Consider the following 15,305-nt stretch of genomic DNA (forward strand, 5'->3'; position numbering starts at 1 on the left):
GCTGCAGTCAGATTTCTGTCTTCAGGTGCTCTTTCATCTTTCATTCTTGGTCATTGGATTGCTCTTTTCCAGGTTGAGATGTGAATTGATTCCACAAGGCGGAGTGCGGGGAATTGCAGATTAGCAGGTGCAGTTCAGAACATGATGCTGTTGTTCTTGTACATAAGTAGCCCTCTTACTTCTGAGAATACAGATATTTTGTAGAGTTCTCCCTGGATCTTGAGTTGGCTAGAGATCATATGCGATGTGTGGTAGAGACTGGCACAGTTGACCTGGGTTAGATTTGTCTGGCTTAGCTTTCACTGGAGAGAAAAAGGAAAGGGCAGTAGTCAGAGTGTTTGGGAAGGCGCTTCTGAAGATTTCAGAAGGCATCTCCCACCTGTGTTTGGGCTGTGCTGTGAAGTGTAGTGGCTTTCAGGTGTGTTGTTTAAAGGAGGGGAATGGCTGGAAGCATATTAGTTTCTTAACCAGGCAGTTGAGAAGCAGTTCTTTCCTTTATAATTGTTTTGGTACAGCAAAATTCCTTGTTGTACTCCATCAGTTTTTTGCTGACCCCAAGATCTCCTGTCTGATTTGTCATGTGTGATGGAGGCAGAAGCCTCGGATTTCTCAGACCTGCCATAGGATAAAGCAGCTTGAAGCTCATGCTGGTAAAGCAGTTGAAGAGGAGAAGCAGTGCTGTTGCGTGTGTGTTGTTCAGGAAATGCCCCTTGTTTCAGCTTTGCTGAGGGACCGGCGCAGACTCTGCCAGCCTTGTGGCTCAGCCTCCTGCAAACTTGGGGACACTCAGTTCCCAGGTACTTTTGTCAGTTTTGCCACACTCATCCTTCAGCTCTTAGAATATTGCCGTGCACGAGGGGATGTGAGATCCCACAGCACTGATTTAAGGCAGCTGGGTGAGGAGAGCTAGATAGATAGCTTTCAAATTGTTTTGCCTTTGTAATAAAAAGGGAGGGTGGGAGGTGTGGTCTGCATTCTGTGGAAAAGGGTGTAGGATTATTTGATCAGCTGCAAATAACTGTAGGCCATTTCTTATGGAAAATGAGAGGAAACTGGCAAAATGACATTGTTGAGAAGTTGTGAAAATACTTTTGTGCTCAGAGACTTCATTTGCTTTGAAGTAGGTTTGGCATTGCACAGTTCCTCAAAATAGGAAGTGCAGTGTGGTCTGCATTTCATTATTTGCTTGACTGGGTATTTTACTCCTGGGGGAGAAGTAAAGCAGTGCAGGGCCTTACCTTCTGCATTACTCATTGCCAAAAAGATAAAGGGCATTTCTGGTTTTAAAACTCTTTGGTTTGGGTGTAGGGTTTTTAATTTTTTTTTTCTTTTGAGAGAGACCATCCTTATTTTTCAGAAATGAGACTTCCTTGTTCTCTCTCAGCTCTCCTGGTCCTATTTCTATTTTCATCCTCTTTTCCCATCTTTGTGCTTTTTATGTCATCTTGTGTATCTGTGTTTCAATCTGATTTTTAGATAGGACAGCATTATCTATGATGCTGTGTGCTGAATGAAACTTCTTTGTCACTTTCCATTGAGCACAGGACTCTGAATCCAAATCCCCATAAAAATCCTACGACTGCCAGAGCGTTACCAAGTAGCATTACCTGTGCCTGTGTGGGAGTGCTACTGGATCTGTGGCAGAGTAAGAATACAATAAAAAGGGAATTAAAGCTAATGAAAGAAGTGGTTCTGCACAAGCCAAACCCTTGGTTTTAATTATATGCTTCGTCCATTTCAAAGCTGATAAATGAAACCTTTTGTGAATATGCTGAATGATCCTCATTTGAGGTAGGTATCTTTAAGCTGTGGCCTCTGACTGTTGTCTGTGTGCAGGTATTTTGGGTAATGGCTCTGTAAGCTCTAGTGAAAAATCTGTGACTTCCTGCTTGTGTCAGGCTTGTCATTATCATATTTAGTTCTGCTTGGTTTCAATGATTAACATCCATTTGATGATACCGTCTTTCAGCACTAAATCCTGGAGAGCAAAGAGGAAGAACCAGTATGGTTGCACACCTGGGTGTATTCCCTGTGTGTTGGATATGCAGGATGAGAGGTGACTGGGGAACAGAGCTGGGCTGGTTTGCTTTTGGGAAACAGCCAGTGAGGTATGTTGCGTGGAGGTGAACGATTCACCCAAAGGAAGGATCTTGGGAAGGCTAATCAGGGGGTATTTTGCCGAAAGGTTGGGCCTCCCTTTTGTTTTTGGTGAAACAGGAGCTGCAGGGAGGCTCCTGCCCTCCTGTGACCCTGACAGTGAAAATAGGTCTAGGCCAGCAGAAACTCTCCTGTTCTCTTCTCTCTTCCTCCCAGAAACTGGGAGCATGGTTTTACACATTTATTATGCTCTTCGGCCTCAGTTATACTGAATAGCCACATGCCCAATACAGTTTTTCCCATGATGTTCCTTGACATCACTTGGGAAAGCCATTTCTTCTACCGCATTGGTTAATTGAATTTCTAAGGCATATGTCACCTGCAGCTGTGAATTCGTTATTGACAGCTTCTGTTCATGGCAACACTGACAAGTTAAGCCTTCCAGTCTGAATAGACAAGCAGATTCACTGCAGAGTGAATTAATCCACTGGATAACTGTGCAGTGACTCACTTTGCATTCACACAAAGATGTTGAATGGCTCCTTCCCCTCTTCCCCAAATAAAAACCTTCACTTTCAAACATCATCCCCTTCTCTTTAAGGCATTTTTCCAAACTTACTGTGAGAAGACTTAAAAATATAACATACGTGAAGCTTAGATGTATTCCTTTTCTTAATGTGCCAGGTTTTACCTCTCTGACTAGCCCCTAAACAAAGATGCTTTTAAAGCTGTTCTCTCTTTTTATGTCTTTAGGAGAGCCACAGCACCAAAAGAGATCCTTGTATTACCTCTATTGACAAAGACTGTGATGTCTTCAAGGGAATTGGCTTGACGGCAGCACCGAGATGAAGTTAGGCTGCCTTGAGAGAGAGTGTTTATAAAGCCTAAAGCATTACCAAGCGCATAGTGTCTGAAGGAATGTACAGGACTTGATGCTCACTGAAGATTTGGCTTTGTTTTCCTAGCCGTTTCATAAAGTTAGCAAGTAGCTCCTTTTATCTCAATGAGACATCAATGGACTCTCCTCTTTCACCTGCAAATGAAGAAGCAAATAGGGAAGCAACCAATTTTTAAAACAAACAAAAACCAAAACTACCGATAATCAATTAAAAAGCCCAGACGTATTAAGTCTTTTTGGTAATACTGTATTATCCTGACGCACAGGGTACATACAAAGATCTCTGCATTCAAAATGGGATTGCTGTCATCAAATTCTGTTCACCTCAGTACACATTTATGAACAGTCACCCGTTAAAACATGATCGGTGCATAGTATATAGAAATAACTAAATACCTAGAAAGAAGCTTGGATGACAAAAATAAAAAGTCCACTTTAGATAAATAATTTTTCACTGACGTCTGTTCACAGCAGCTCTTCTTCTGGCACTAGTGGTCAGACAGGTGCCCTGTAAACTAGAAATAAATGTGTTGCTGTAATCCCGTATTCTTTAAAAATGAAAATCTTGAAAAATATATATAGCGATGCCATTTGGTCATACCTAATGAATACAAGAATATTTAGCATTAAGCTACTATCATCTTCTTTCTACCAACCCTATACCTATTTGTCATGTATTGAATAGGATGGAGATTAGTGATATGGGGTTTTTTTCTGCCTTATGTGATTGGAGAAGGATTTCCTTACTTCAGTGTGCAAATTTGTTTGTTTGTTAGTATGTGACTGTTAAAGAAGCAGATCAAATGCTGATGACAATTGTTACTACTAGATTTTTAATGTTTGCTTGTTGCCTCTGTAGCAAAGCGTGCTCTGCAAGAGCTGAAGGATGAGGGCATATGGGGCAAGGAGCAGGTGGCTGGCTCAAAAGCCAAAAGGACATCTTGTATTGTTACTTCAGTTGAACCATACTCTGCTGTTCAGAGTTCATGTGTCAGGCTGCAGAAGTCGTAAATTAGCAGTAGTCTTGTTCATCTTCCTCTTTGTGATGCTTAGAGAAGGCACATTCAGGTCCAGTGTTCAACTAGTGACTCAGCTGCAAGTCTTTCCAGGTTTGAGATCCTTGCTTGTTCACTGTGCTCCAAGGTGTGGGCTTGGCTTTTCTGCAGAATACTATTAGAGGATTTTTTTGTTTGTTTTGTTTTTCAAAAGAGATGAATAATGCGTAGTGCGACATTTAGCCCTCAGGCCACCAGTTGGGTAGTTTGTGTTCTTGTTGCTTGGAAGTCCAACTAGGGAGCATCAGTGTGAGGAAAGGAAGAGGGAACCTGCATCCGCCTGGAGCGTGTGGTGAGGAGGGGAAGGAGAAGATGCCAAGAAATGGGGTTTCTGAGAGAGTGGTTGAGTCCTTGCCAGCTTCTCCCATCAGGTATGGATGGGCTTAGCTCTTTGGCTTAAACCAAGCCCATCTTCCCGCCACAGAGTGTCTGTGGGCACCATTGCAGAACATTTGTCCAAATTTGGTTGGTAAATCCATCACTTTGCAAAGCAACAGGAGACTGAGAAAGAGTAGTTAGATGGGGATTTCAAATCCTGCAGAGAGCAAGAGCAGGATAGATAAGGTACATAAACTGTCTTGCATCTTTCCAGATGACTTTAGAAGTTAGTGTGTCATCTGAAGTGCTGCAAGCAACTTGGGTTTAAATTAGCTGCCACAGCATATTAATCACTGGGAAGTATTTTGGTTGAGGTATTTTAGGTTGTTGTTCTTCCTATGAAGGGCATGTGATCAGCCATCCTTACCAGAATGAGTTATGATTCCAGCACAGCATTTAGATCATTGCTTTTCTCTTTGGTAACTGTGAAGAGTGCTGTTTTTAAAAAGAGGAGACAAAAAAACCCAAGCAAACACCCAACAAAAGAAAACCATAGTCCTCTGCAGTTTGCGAAGTCAGGAGCCACCAAGCTGAATTTAAGGAGAACTTAAGAGCACTTCTGTTGTCACCATTGCTGTGGAGAACAAAATTAGTGCTTGTTAAATGTTGTGTATGTAAACAGCCACTTCTTTTCTGCAATAACCCATTTGATATCAGTGGCCGCACGTCAATGAGTAAAATGCACATCCAGCAAGAGTATGTAAGAGTAATTTTGCAAACCTTCCTGTGTACAATGGGGACAAACACACACAACAATTACGAAGGTAAGTGAATAATTGTCCATAGAAACAGATGTAGTTATGCGGAAAAAGTGTTATTGAAGTGAAATTGATAACCCTGTCTTCAAAGCAGAGTGTTTGTTGTGGGCTCTGGTAAGTGAAGCAAGAAGCAATAGTTTGGAATTGAGGGGGAAAAACAGCAAGTGCTGTAAGTTACTCTGTCAAGCTCTGTCTAACACAACAAATCGCAAAACGTATATATGACAAATTCTCACATTTCTCCTGAGCGCTTGGCGTTGTCAGGTTAATATTCTTGAAACTCAGGGCAGCAGCAATGTGTGGATCAGGACAAGTGCCTAAGTACGTAAAAGCATTAAATTGCATGTGCTCAGTGCCTTGTGAGCGAGTATGGAAAATTTCAGTCAGATGGTTTTGCTGGATCCCTGAGGTTTCCTAACTCTTTTTCAAGCTGGAATTGTCTGTTGCCAACTACGTGAGTTTGTATGGGCTGGAGAGAGTGAGGGGAAGGTAGCTGTGCCGCTGGGGCTGCAGTTAGGTTAGGGTAGCTGTGGTCTGAGGGACAGCACAGAGTTTGTGGTGCTGTTTGTTGGCATTTGCTGCTGCTGCCTGTGTTTCCCAGGGAAGGAAAGAAGCAAGGAGGTAAGGAAACATCACTTGAAGGTGTGTGAAAACATTGTTGAAGAGTCTGTCTGTCCTGCAAGAGTTTGATATGAGGATGCTTTCCTTGTGTTATAATTGCTTAAGCAAACCCAAATCACACTTGCAGTGCTTGTCTGCGTGCTGTGCTTAGTCTAAAGCTTGCGGTCTCTGGTTTAGTTGTTTACAAACGTTTGGAGGCCTGGCTTGTTTTTTTCCAGGAAAGCATTTGTCTAAAAGAAGTAGCATTTCTTTTTGGGAACCTGGAATCATGTGTCTTGAGAAGTATCATCGTTTTGGTTTCACTGACTGTAAAAGTCATGTTGACGTAACTCAGGAGTAAAACCATGACACCATGAGTTGTGTGCTGGGTATTTTCTGTCCTCTGAAGGAATTTTTTTTGGCTCATCCAGAGGGCTCCCATCTTCTACCCTGAAAGCTTAACCATTGCTGTCATTGCTTGAACATCTGCTACCCATCCAGTGATCATAGTAAAGTCCTTTGCCAGAGCTGCTGAAAGTTAAATTTCAGCAGAAGGAGGGCATGTTGCTTGACCCTGAACAGTGTTCTGAATTTGAAACCAAGCATCAAACTGCACCTTGCAGATGGCTGCATTATGGACAGCTTTATTTACTTCTGAACATCAAAGAGTCTTATTTTAGTTGGGCAAATGACAAATGTTGCTGCTTTCCTAAAATTAAGAATTGGAAACAATTATTTGCAACTTTTTTTACTGGATGAAATTTTCTGCACACATCTTTTAAATGCAGAGGCAGCCTGTGCCTTTGCAGACAAGGCTTTGCTGCTTCGATAGCAACTTAAGGAAAGGAGCAATTCGATGAAGGGAGTGACTGCAGAAAAATAGATTAAACAGCCTAGTTTGGGAATGGAAACTGTTCCCTGACTGTCAGGAGGGTGCTGCTAGTGCATGATCGTTACTGGTTGTGAAGCAGCCTGTTTGGGACAGTAAACTTGCAAGGGAGAAGAATTACCAGCTCCTGGGATGATATGTCAGGGAGGGATTGGTTGGTTGGTTTCAACTGTTTTGTTAAACCAAAGTGGTTGTTTTCAAACCTTGTGTAGATAGGAATAGTTTGTAGCAATTGCCTAACACTCCTGCTAAAAGTCTTTGTGGAAACAAGAAAACTGTGTGTCAGTGTTATCTTTGATTATTCGTCATATGGGTCTCAAATGGTGACTGCTGGTGTGCAAAGCCGTTGGGCGAACAGAGTAATATACGCTCATATAGTGACGTATCAAAGAGGGAATTGTTATGGGGAAGAAGCAGCAAGTGAAAATAGACCTCTAGTTCCTTACTGTGGGTGCATATCACAAAGGAGGTTGTGATTAACCACAGAAGCATTACAGGAGGCATTTCATACTGCTGATGCAATGGTTGTTACTGCCCAATATTATGACTAATAAACAAGAGAAGTGATCTGGAAAGCCTGAGGAGAAGGCGAAGAGCAGATGACAGCCAAACCTTCCAACAAGGCGACTTCAAAGCAAGCACTGATGGCAGGGAGAGGTGGCAGGCGATATGCATGGTAATGAGCTCCAAACAAAGCACAGCCACTGACAGCTTATCACTGCCAGTTTCAAAAGTAAAGCCAGACATTTATCTTGGAGGAGGAGGGCATGACTGTGGTGGCCTCATCAGTTTCTCTGCCTGGTATCCAGACTCCACCATCTTGTAGTCGTAAGGTCTTTGATTGTAAGAGGTGTAAATAACGGTGTGTTTGGTTTTGTTTTTATTATATTGTCGTTGTTTTGTTTGTGTGTGGTGTCTGGTGTTGTTTTTGTTTTGTTTTGTTATAGATGTAATTCTGGAAGGAAAAAACCCCAAACCAACAAGTTCACACTCTTTTGAAAGTCCACATTGCTCTTGATGTTAGGCAGTCCCTGACAGACTATTTTCTCTTAGCCTGGGGTGATAAGTGTGTTAAAATGAAAGGTTGAGGAGTAGCTCTCTTTCTGACCTGATATCTGTTTAAATGTGAGATGTGTATGGTTTGTTTGAAAATGATTTATGATTTAAGAATACCTCTGGAGTTTTTAGTTGAAAATTTTTCTGTCCTGGACACAGCTTACTTAATCCATCGGTTGTCTGCAGCCTACACTGCATTAGTTGGTCGTATTTTAGAAACCTTTATGGAAAACTTCATGCTTCAATGGAGCCTCGAAGCTGCAGTATCTTTCCCTCTGTTAAAATAAAATGGAACAGGCAAAAAAGGGATAAATATATTGTTGGAGACCATGAATCACAATTACTTTACCTCTTTTCCTGCTCTCCTCCTGCATTTATGTTGCACTGATTTTTCCCAGTCTTTCCTCTCCTATCTATCCCCTTTGCCGCTGGACCAAGCCAGGGAGCAGTGAGATGGGCGTGGTGTGTGAGGTGAGGGGAATGAATGTGGTGGCAGCTCCTGAAGTTATTTTTCTGTAGGTTGAAGTATCCATCAGCTTTTTACAGTATACAGTTAGCTAGCCATTCGTCAGACTTCCCTTTAGAAGCATCTCTTTAACAACCAGGATGGAGTTTGTTACTGGGGTTTATATTGCGGCATAAAGTGCCTAAGTCTGGGGTGGCTCTCACTCTTCAACGTGGCAGAAGTCATTTGCTTAGAAGAAACTGAACTTTGATTCCACCAGTATCCTCTCACTGGGCATAGTGGTTGGTGCCAGTGATGTTGGGAGTCGTTGGGGTGTTCGCTCGCAGCTTTGCAAGTGGATGAATTCTGCATTTCTAGGAGAAGAGGGGGTTGTAATTACTTTTTTAAAAATCACTTGACGAAATAATTTATTTTTATAGTTTCTTCACATGCATATATAATGATACTTTAATATTCAAGTTTCTTGTAATAGCATTAGTCTAATTAACTCAATTTGATTTTTCTGACTGTCTTGTATAAGAAAAAAAACCTAAACAAACAAACAAATCTTTACTATAAGGACTTAAACTGAGCTATGCCATTCCCAGAAAACATCCCTAATAACTTGCATGTAAATATCCAAAGCTGTTGCAGCCTGAGGCCTTTCTTGTAACCCTTATGCATTGTGGCAAGCGTGAGCTGAAATGAACTGCAGCCAGGGAAAGCTCAAATACAGGATTTTTTGCTGCTTGTTGTTATACTAAGTGCCCGAAGATGTGTCCTTTGACCTGCGTCTTCATGGCCCTTTTTGGCTCTCAGAAGCAAAAGCAGTTGGTACCTTTTCTGCTCCGACATTTCCTTTTTTTTTTTTTTAATTTTTTCTCTCCTCTCCTTTCCTTTGCTTTAGCAGCTGTTCTGCAGGTACATCCAGAGGCACGGACCCCGATCACTGCTCCTTGGGGTGGTTTCACAGACATGAGCAGTTTGGGGGTTTGACAGAGCGCTGCTGGTGATGGGCTTGGGGTTGCATACAGCCTTTGCATTTTAAAATACATAAACAGATTTTGTCTTCTCTTGTTTTCTCTCACCTGATGTGCATGCAGTATCTTAGGAAAAATCAGAGTCAATCCCAGTGGACAGTGGAGAATTATATGGTAGTGCTGTGTTTTGGTTTGGGGTTTTGTTGTTGTTTTGCCCCCCTTTTTTTTTTTTTTTTAACCAATCCATAGCATGCAGATGTAATTATGTAAACAGAAAAAGCTACTTGTTATATTTGATTTAACAGGGAGTCCCACTGGGTGCAAAAGACTTTTCTTCCCTTCTGTGCCTCTCCTTTGGAAGAAGCCACACATTTTATCCAGGCTGGAAATAAACCAGCAATAAAATGCCAAAGCAGCTCTAATAGCTCATGCGAAACGTCCTCCACCAACCTGTCTATAGAATTTTTTAAACTCTCCGCACTGTTTCTTGCACAAGTGGAAAGCGCCGGAGGGACAGATGTTGCCAATTTGAACTGTACAGGGGGAAGGCAAATATTGCTAAGCAACCGTGTGCTTGAGAGAACGTTTTTTCGGAGTGGAGCCAAGGGAGTTATGCCTGGGAGCACTCACGGCTTCTCATGGCTTGGTGCGAGGGAAGAGATTAAAAGTTCTTTCCTGTCGGGGCTGCCACCGCCAGCACAAAAGACACCACAACCTACTGACACTGATTAGGGCTGACAAGGGAATGTATGAAAACAGGAAATCTCCCCTGCCATGTAGGAAGGCAGTAAGACATGTTCACGGAGGTAAGTGCACCACACAAGCGTGGTTGGGTATTGAAGCTGCCTCTGCCAGGGCGATTCCAGGCGTTGGCTCGAGTGGGAGGCGGTGAAACCCCCGGGCAGGTGACCAAGCCCCATGAGGTCCGGGAGGACCTCGCCTAGGTCCGGCTTCTGTGTCTGGCTGGGAGCAGGTTGCTGAAGGATGGGCTGGTGGGAAACAACGCTGTTTTCAGTGAGTCTTGTAGTTGCAGGCTGCCTCACATAAATCAAGTTAACTTCTGTAGTTAGCAAAGAATGAAAGAGCTTCCAAGCAAGGCAAGTCTTAAAATGCCTTTGTATAGTTATGCTCCTCCCCAGCCAAGCAGCACTTCATAGCTACATGCCAGGCTGGGGGTCACTCCTCTAATGACATGAATGCTGCTGGAGATGTTTCCTCAGAGAGTGAATTTGCCTGTTTCAAGCCTGTGAATTATTTTGACAATATTTTGCCTGTTTCACACCCTTGGTGTCTTGTTTAAGAGATGTATTTTCAGCAATAAAACACAGATTCCTCTTTGTCCGCTGGGTGTCACGTTAATACTTCCCTAATGCTATTTTGAGCACCTTTTGGTCTTTGATCTGATTCTTTGCATTGTTGGAGTGAAAGGAAATGTTTACCACACGCTTAATTTTTTATTTCTTACTTCGCGGGGTTTTTACTGGGTACCATTGAACCATGGCAGAAGTGGGGTTTTGCAGTTTAAGGATGCTCCTTAGGCATCATCTGTGTCACCAGTGATGCAGGGGTCCAGCTCTGAGAGCAGCCCTGCCAGTGGGGACCCGAGTTAGCTGGTGCTAAACCAGTGCTACACTGATGCCGAATTTCAGCATTTCTGGCTGATGTGCTGTGCTATCTCCAAAGCTCAACTATACCAATATGTCAGTGTTTGAAATAGCATTTGGAAAGCAGTGGTATTCTTGCCCTGGTGTAGCACTCAGCATAGTCTGTTTCCTATCAATTATGCATATCTTATTTGTTTCCTTGTGTGGTTGTTGTGGGCTTTGAAGTTTCAGGTCTCATTTTTCATTTTCACTGATGTCTAATGATGTCGCTGTCTGAATGATTTTTATATCCCACTCCCTCCCAAGCTTTAGTTGTCAGTTTTCATCATCATAGTGATGAGTGTTTATTACTTAGACAATAAATTAGTGCTTTTTTTTAAGCAGCAGGATATTTTCATTCCCGGTTGGAAAAGGTGATATTACTACCTTTTTGATCTGCTTCTTTTCCACACACTAGTTTCTGTTTCTAAACTGCATTAGCAGCGTTGCATTTTCTCACCAAATTGTTCAACCGGTCCAGCAGTTCATAAATGTCATTAGATATCGAGGTGCTCTTTTTGCATGCAGTCGGGTGTAGCAAATAGTGTGAGACGTGATCTTGGCCGGCCGTACTGCTCAGAGTAACAGGTCTAGCTGCGTTTCCCAGAGAGGCTCTGCTGTCAGCCTTTGCATGTACCCAACCACGTGGAAAGCAAACTGCAGCTGCCCATGGACGCAACTGAGCGTTTGTTTTGGGCCTGGGAAGGAGCTGCTGCTGGGAAGTGTCCTCTGTTCCCTCCCTTCCTCACAGCTGCGTTCGTCTCATAAAAAGCATTACTGCTGTCTATGAGTCTTGCTTCTCCGGGGTACTGGATTAAATCGCTTTGGCCTTTTCTACCTATTCTTCCGAAAGAGCTTTTCTTTAATTGAAAGAGGAAAGAACAAGTGTGATGTTTGCTTTGGCCGCTAAGGAAATAGAGCTTGATAGCATTGGACTCATGGACTGATTTTTAACTGGTTAGTCTGTTTCAATATTTGTAAAAGAAATAAAACTTCACCTAAACTTCCATTCCCGTTACTTACAGAAACTCCAGTTTGGGTGACTTATCCGGATGTGTACTTTCCTTTCAAGATAAATAGTAATTATCACTATTTAATATATTGTTGCATTGTTTAAATTATGCCACAGGCAGAAATATTATCTTGGCTGTCTTCTTAAGCTTCATTTAGTCAAAAGGAAAATATGTCCATTAAAAAGAAAAACAACAATAAAAAACAACAACACAACAAACCCAAAACAGAGTTAAAGTTTTCAGAATATCTGTTTTCCTCTTTTGCTGCTTGAATGTAGAATGAATAGCAGCAACGTAACAATACCTTTTCCTTTTCTTGAGACATGTTGAGAAAATTACATTTCTGTATTAGCAGAACTTTTGAGAGAACTTATTCCTCTTGAAGGAGAGCCTAAATTCAAATATTTGTTTTAATGCACTATTGCATTCGATAAACAAAGCACCCCAAAAGGGAAAAATTCCTAAAGTTCAGGCATCAAGCCCACAGAAATGCATAAAATTTTGACCACTTCCCCATGATTTTTAAGACTGATTACTGTATATATTCAGAGGTATTTTTCTGTTTCTCTAAAACAAGCGCAATGGCAGGGTGAGTGCACATTGTAAAAGTCTATTGTAAAATAAACAATGTGCAGAACAATTCCTTATTAACACTGTGATATATATTTATTTTAAAGTTTGTATTTTTTTAACATGGCATAAGAACACTAGAGGTTTTTTTTAATAAGCCTTATGTACATTGCACTTTGAATAGTAGTGACTTATGAAGCATGCTATAGGTTTTGGAGGATGAGGGGGTGAATTAATGTAACAGAAGATAAAGTCATATCAAATTTGGATCCTGCCAACCTTCTCCTTATGAAAGGAATATTTTGGTTCTTTTCATCAGCCTGTCAGCTCATTGTTGTTCAGACCAAGTTGCAATTCAGGCTCAGTTGGGCATCATCTGTTCGCTAAAGGTGAAAGGTACAGTGTTTTCAACCTGAATGTTTTCATTCGAAGGATGCGTTTTACTGAAGGCACCGTTGGCTGTCGTGTTGCCTATTTGCAGTTTTGTGTTGTTAATCCTTGGCTGGATGTGTTGAAATAATAACCATCTGTGCTTCACCCATACTAGGGATGTGCCGACTTCCCTACCTCTGTAGTTTGCAGGGTCAGCTCCGTTCCTTCATCTCTCTGCTAATACAGAATTCATGTTACCACAGAAATACTACGTGCATTTTCATAATGAAAGCAAGAAGAGAAGCACCGTGCTATTTATTTTCTTGTTTGCTATGATGGTAGCAGTAACCCCTTGGGTGTGTCCTACTCTGTCCCAGACATTTCCTTGGAGTCCCACAGCTTGTGTGTGCAGGGACGAGCTTGTCATCCACCTAACAGGAGGTTGTTTGGGGATTTTGCATGTGAAAATATCTCATGTAGAGACTTTGTCTTACAGGACACACAGAACAAATTGCAGTACACAAAGGTGTTGAACCCAATCCATCATATGACTAGAAATTATTAACCTGCCTGCTGACACCCCTGAAATATTTCAAATAGTGGGATCTGTGGGAACATCTCACACAAATCATCATATGAGCATTCATTTATGAAGGAAAATACAGGCAGTGAAACACTAACACTGAAAATCTGGAAATTAGTATAGTGGGCGAGAGCCACAAGTAATTAAGTCTCCTCCAGTTTGTTGTCTTCAAAAGCTGCTTCAGGGAAAGATGCAGAAAGCTTTTCATTAGACTGGGGTTGGCTGGTGTCTTGGTGATTCTTGTAGCCATCTCCTTTTGGTCACATTTTAATTATAAACAATTCAGACGGTATGTTAAAAAAACAAAAAAGCCACTTCTTCCCTCCAGATTAGACAGACAAGAAAAGAAACAGTGAACTGGCCCTCTCCTGTCCTCTTAGCATCGCTTTGTTTGCTGACAGCTGTGTGAGCCTAGGAGGGTGATGGCCCATAACCTTCCTAACACCCCTGACTTTGAGGGATCGCTTCTCAAATGCCAGCCAGCTACGTGAGCTCAGCACCTCCTGCTTTGCTTAGCTGCAGATAAAAATTATATGTGACAGCTCTGCAGCACTTGAGCCCAGCCATAAAGACTTTCTGGGACTTGGGAAGACACTATCTGTGATCTGTAAAAATGTCTTCCAAGGATGTTTGTGTTTTGAAATTTAAGAGGTTGAGGGTCTTCTACATACAGATTTTAAATATTAATTTTAGACCAGTTGTTCTAGGTGCAGCATGAGCAAAGCAGGTCCTAGAAGGCTGCGTCTGGCCTTGACCTCTGTACCCACCTGGAAAACAAGCTGAGTGTGCTGTGGGCTTTACACTGAGCACACAAAGCTGGTGGCTGAGGAGAGGTTGAGAGCACCTGTGTGTGTGTTGAGCTGAGTAACAATGAGACCCTCTCAGAAGCAGACCTTGTCAGCTTGGATGCTGCTTTTACAGCTGAAAGTTAAAGTTAAGCTACTTCAACAGATTGTTTTTATAGTGAAAGAGTGACCAGGTGACTGGAGATGAGACTTGATGTGGCTTCCACTCTTCTGTGGCAAGATAGGGAAGCCTTCTAAGAGGTTGGTCTAATAGTTGTTTCAGGGAGGATGGTTTTCATCTGTGTATGTATGACTGAAAAACATGAAGGTACTCTGTTCTCCCAACCCAAAAACATAAAATCTAGAAATATTATGTTTGCATTTAGGTCAGTTATAAAATGATGGTGAAATTTACTTTTATAAGCAAAAGGCTATCCTACTATTTTTTTCCCTACAGGTTAAGTGCCTTGGTTTGGAAGCATGGAGAAATATTTCTTAAAGTTCTATTAAGGTTTAAAAATAGCATCTGGGCTCTTTCTCAGTTAAGAACTTTGCTTTTATAAGGAGAGAGAGGAAACTCCTGTTCTCTCAACACACGTTTTCTTCTTTTTTTTGTTTCTTCTTTGGGACAAGTGTCCCAGGCAGCAGCTTCTGTTACTGCTGCACGCTCCAGCCTGCCTCTTCAATTCATTTTGTTCTCCAGATTTTTATTTGCGATGGTGGCAATGCGGAGAGGTGGCATGGGGTACTGTTCTTCAAAACAGAAAGGGAAATAAAAGGTCTTGGTTCAGAAAAGCAGTCCTGTTAAGTATTAAAACAGTGCAGGAGCCTGCATCTCCAAGTCTTGTTTACTGAGTCATTAAGGGGAAATGAATCAAGTGTCACCACTGCCATCATAAATCAAACGCGGTTGGTTTTCCAAGGGAAAAGTGGTGTTTGGAAAGGGAAGAAACTTCTGAGAGATGGCAGGAGTTAATTATCTGAGGTGATCCCCAGAACGACGGGATACCTCTCACTACTAAAAACCCGAGTTTCTTTGATGGTCTTAACAAATGTACTTACTGTTTTCTTACCTTTTTGTTGAACTCAAATGAAGATCAGGCTCACATTAGGGGGTTTGGAAATGAAGTATACCATCTGTAATAAAATAACACATACTATATGGCTGTTGCTGTGGAAGGGA

At 41.9% G+C, this 15,305-nt stretch overlaps 1 protein-coding gene across 5 annotated transcripts in view; it reads left to right on the forward strand.

Moving 5' to 3' along the window:
* Positions 1–15,305, forward strand: part of AFF1 (ALF transcription elongation factor 1) — a 124,289-nt gene that overhangs the window by 55,839 nt on the left and 53,145 nt on the right. The window contains exon 1 of one of the 5 annotated variants that reach the window (XM_065061807.1): positions 959–9,962. The exons of the other annotated variants lie outside the window; for them this stretch is intronic. Within the exon in view, the coding sequence (XP_064917879.1) occupies positions 9,951–9,962 (12 nt within the window). The 5' untranslated portion in view covers positions 959–9,950. Of the gene's footprint in view, positions 1–958; positions 9,963–15,305 lie in introns of those variants that run through there. 5 annotated transcript variants of the gene reach the window in all.

Source organism: Columba livia, chromosome 4 (genome assembly GCF_036013475.1).
Source record: "Columba livia isolate bColLiv1 breed racing homer chromosome 4, bColLiv1.pat.W.v2, whole genome shotgun sequence".
In the NCBI taxonomy this organism is placed as follows: domain Eukaryota; kingdom Metazoa; phylum Chordata; class Aves; order Columbiformes; family Columbidae; genus Columba; species Columba livia.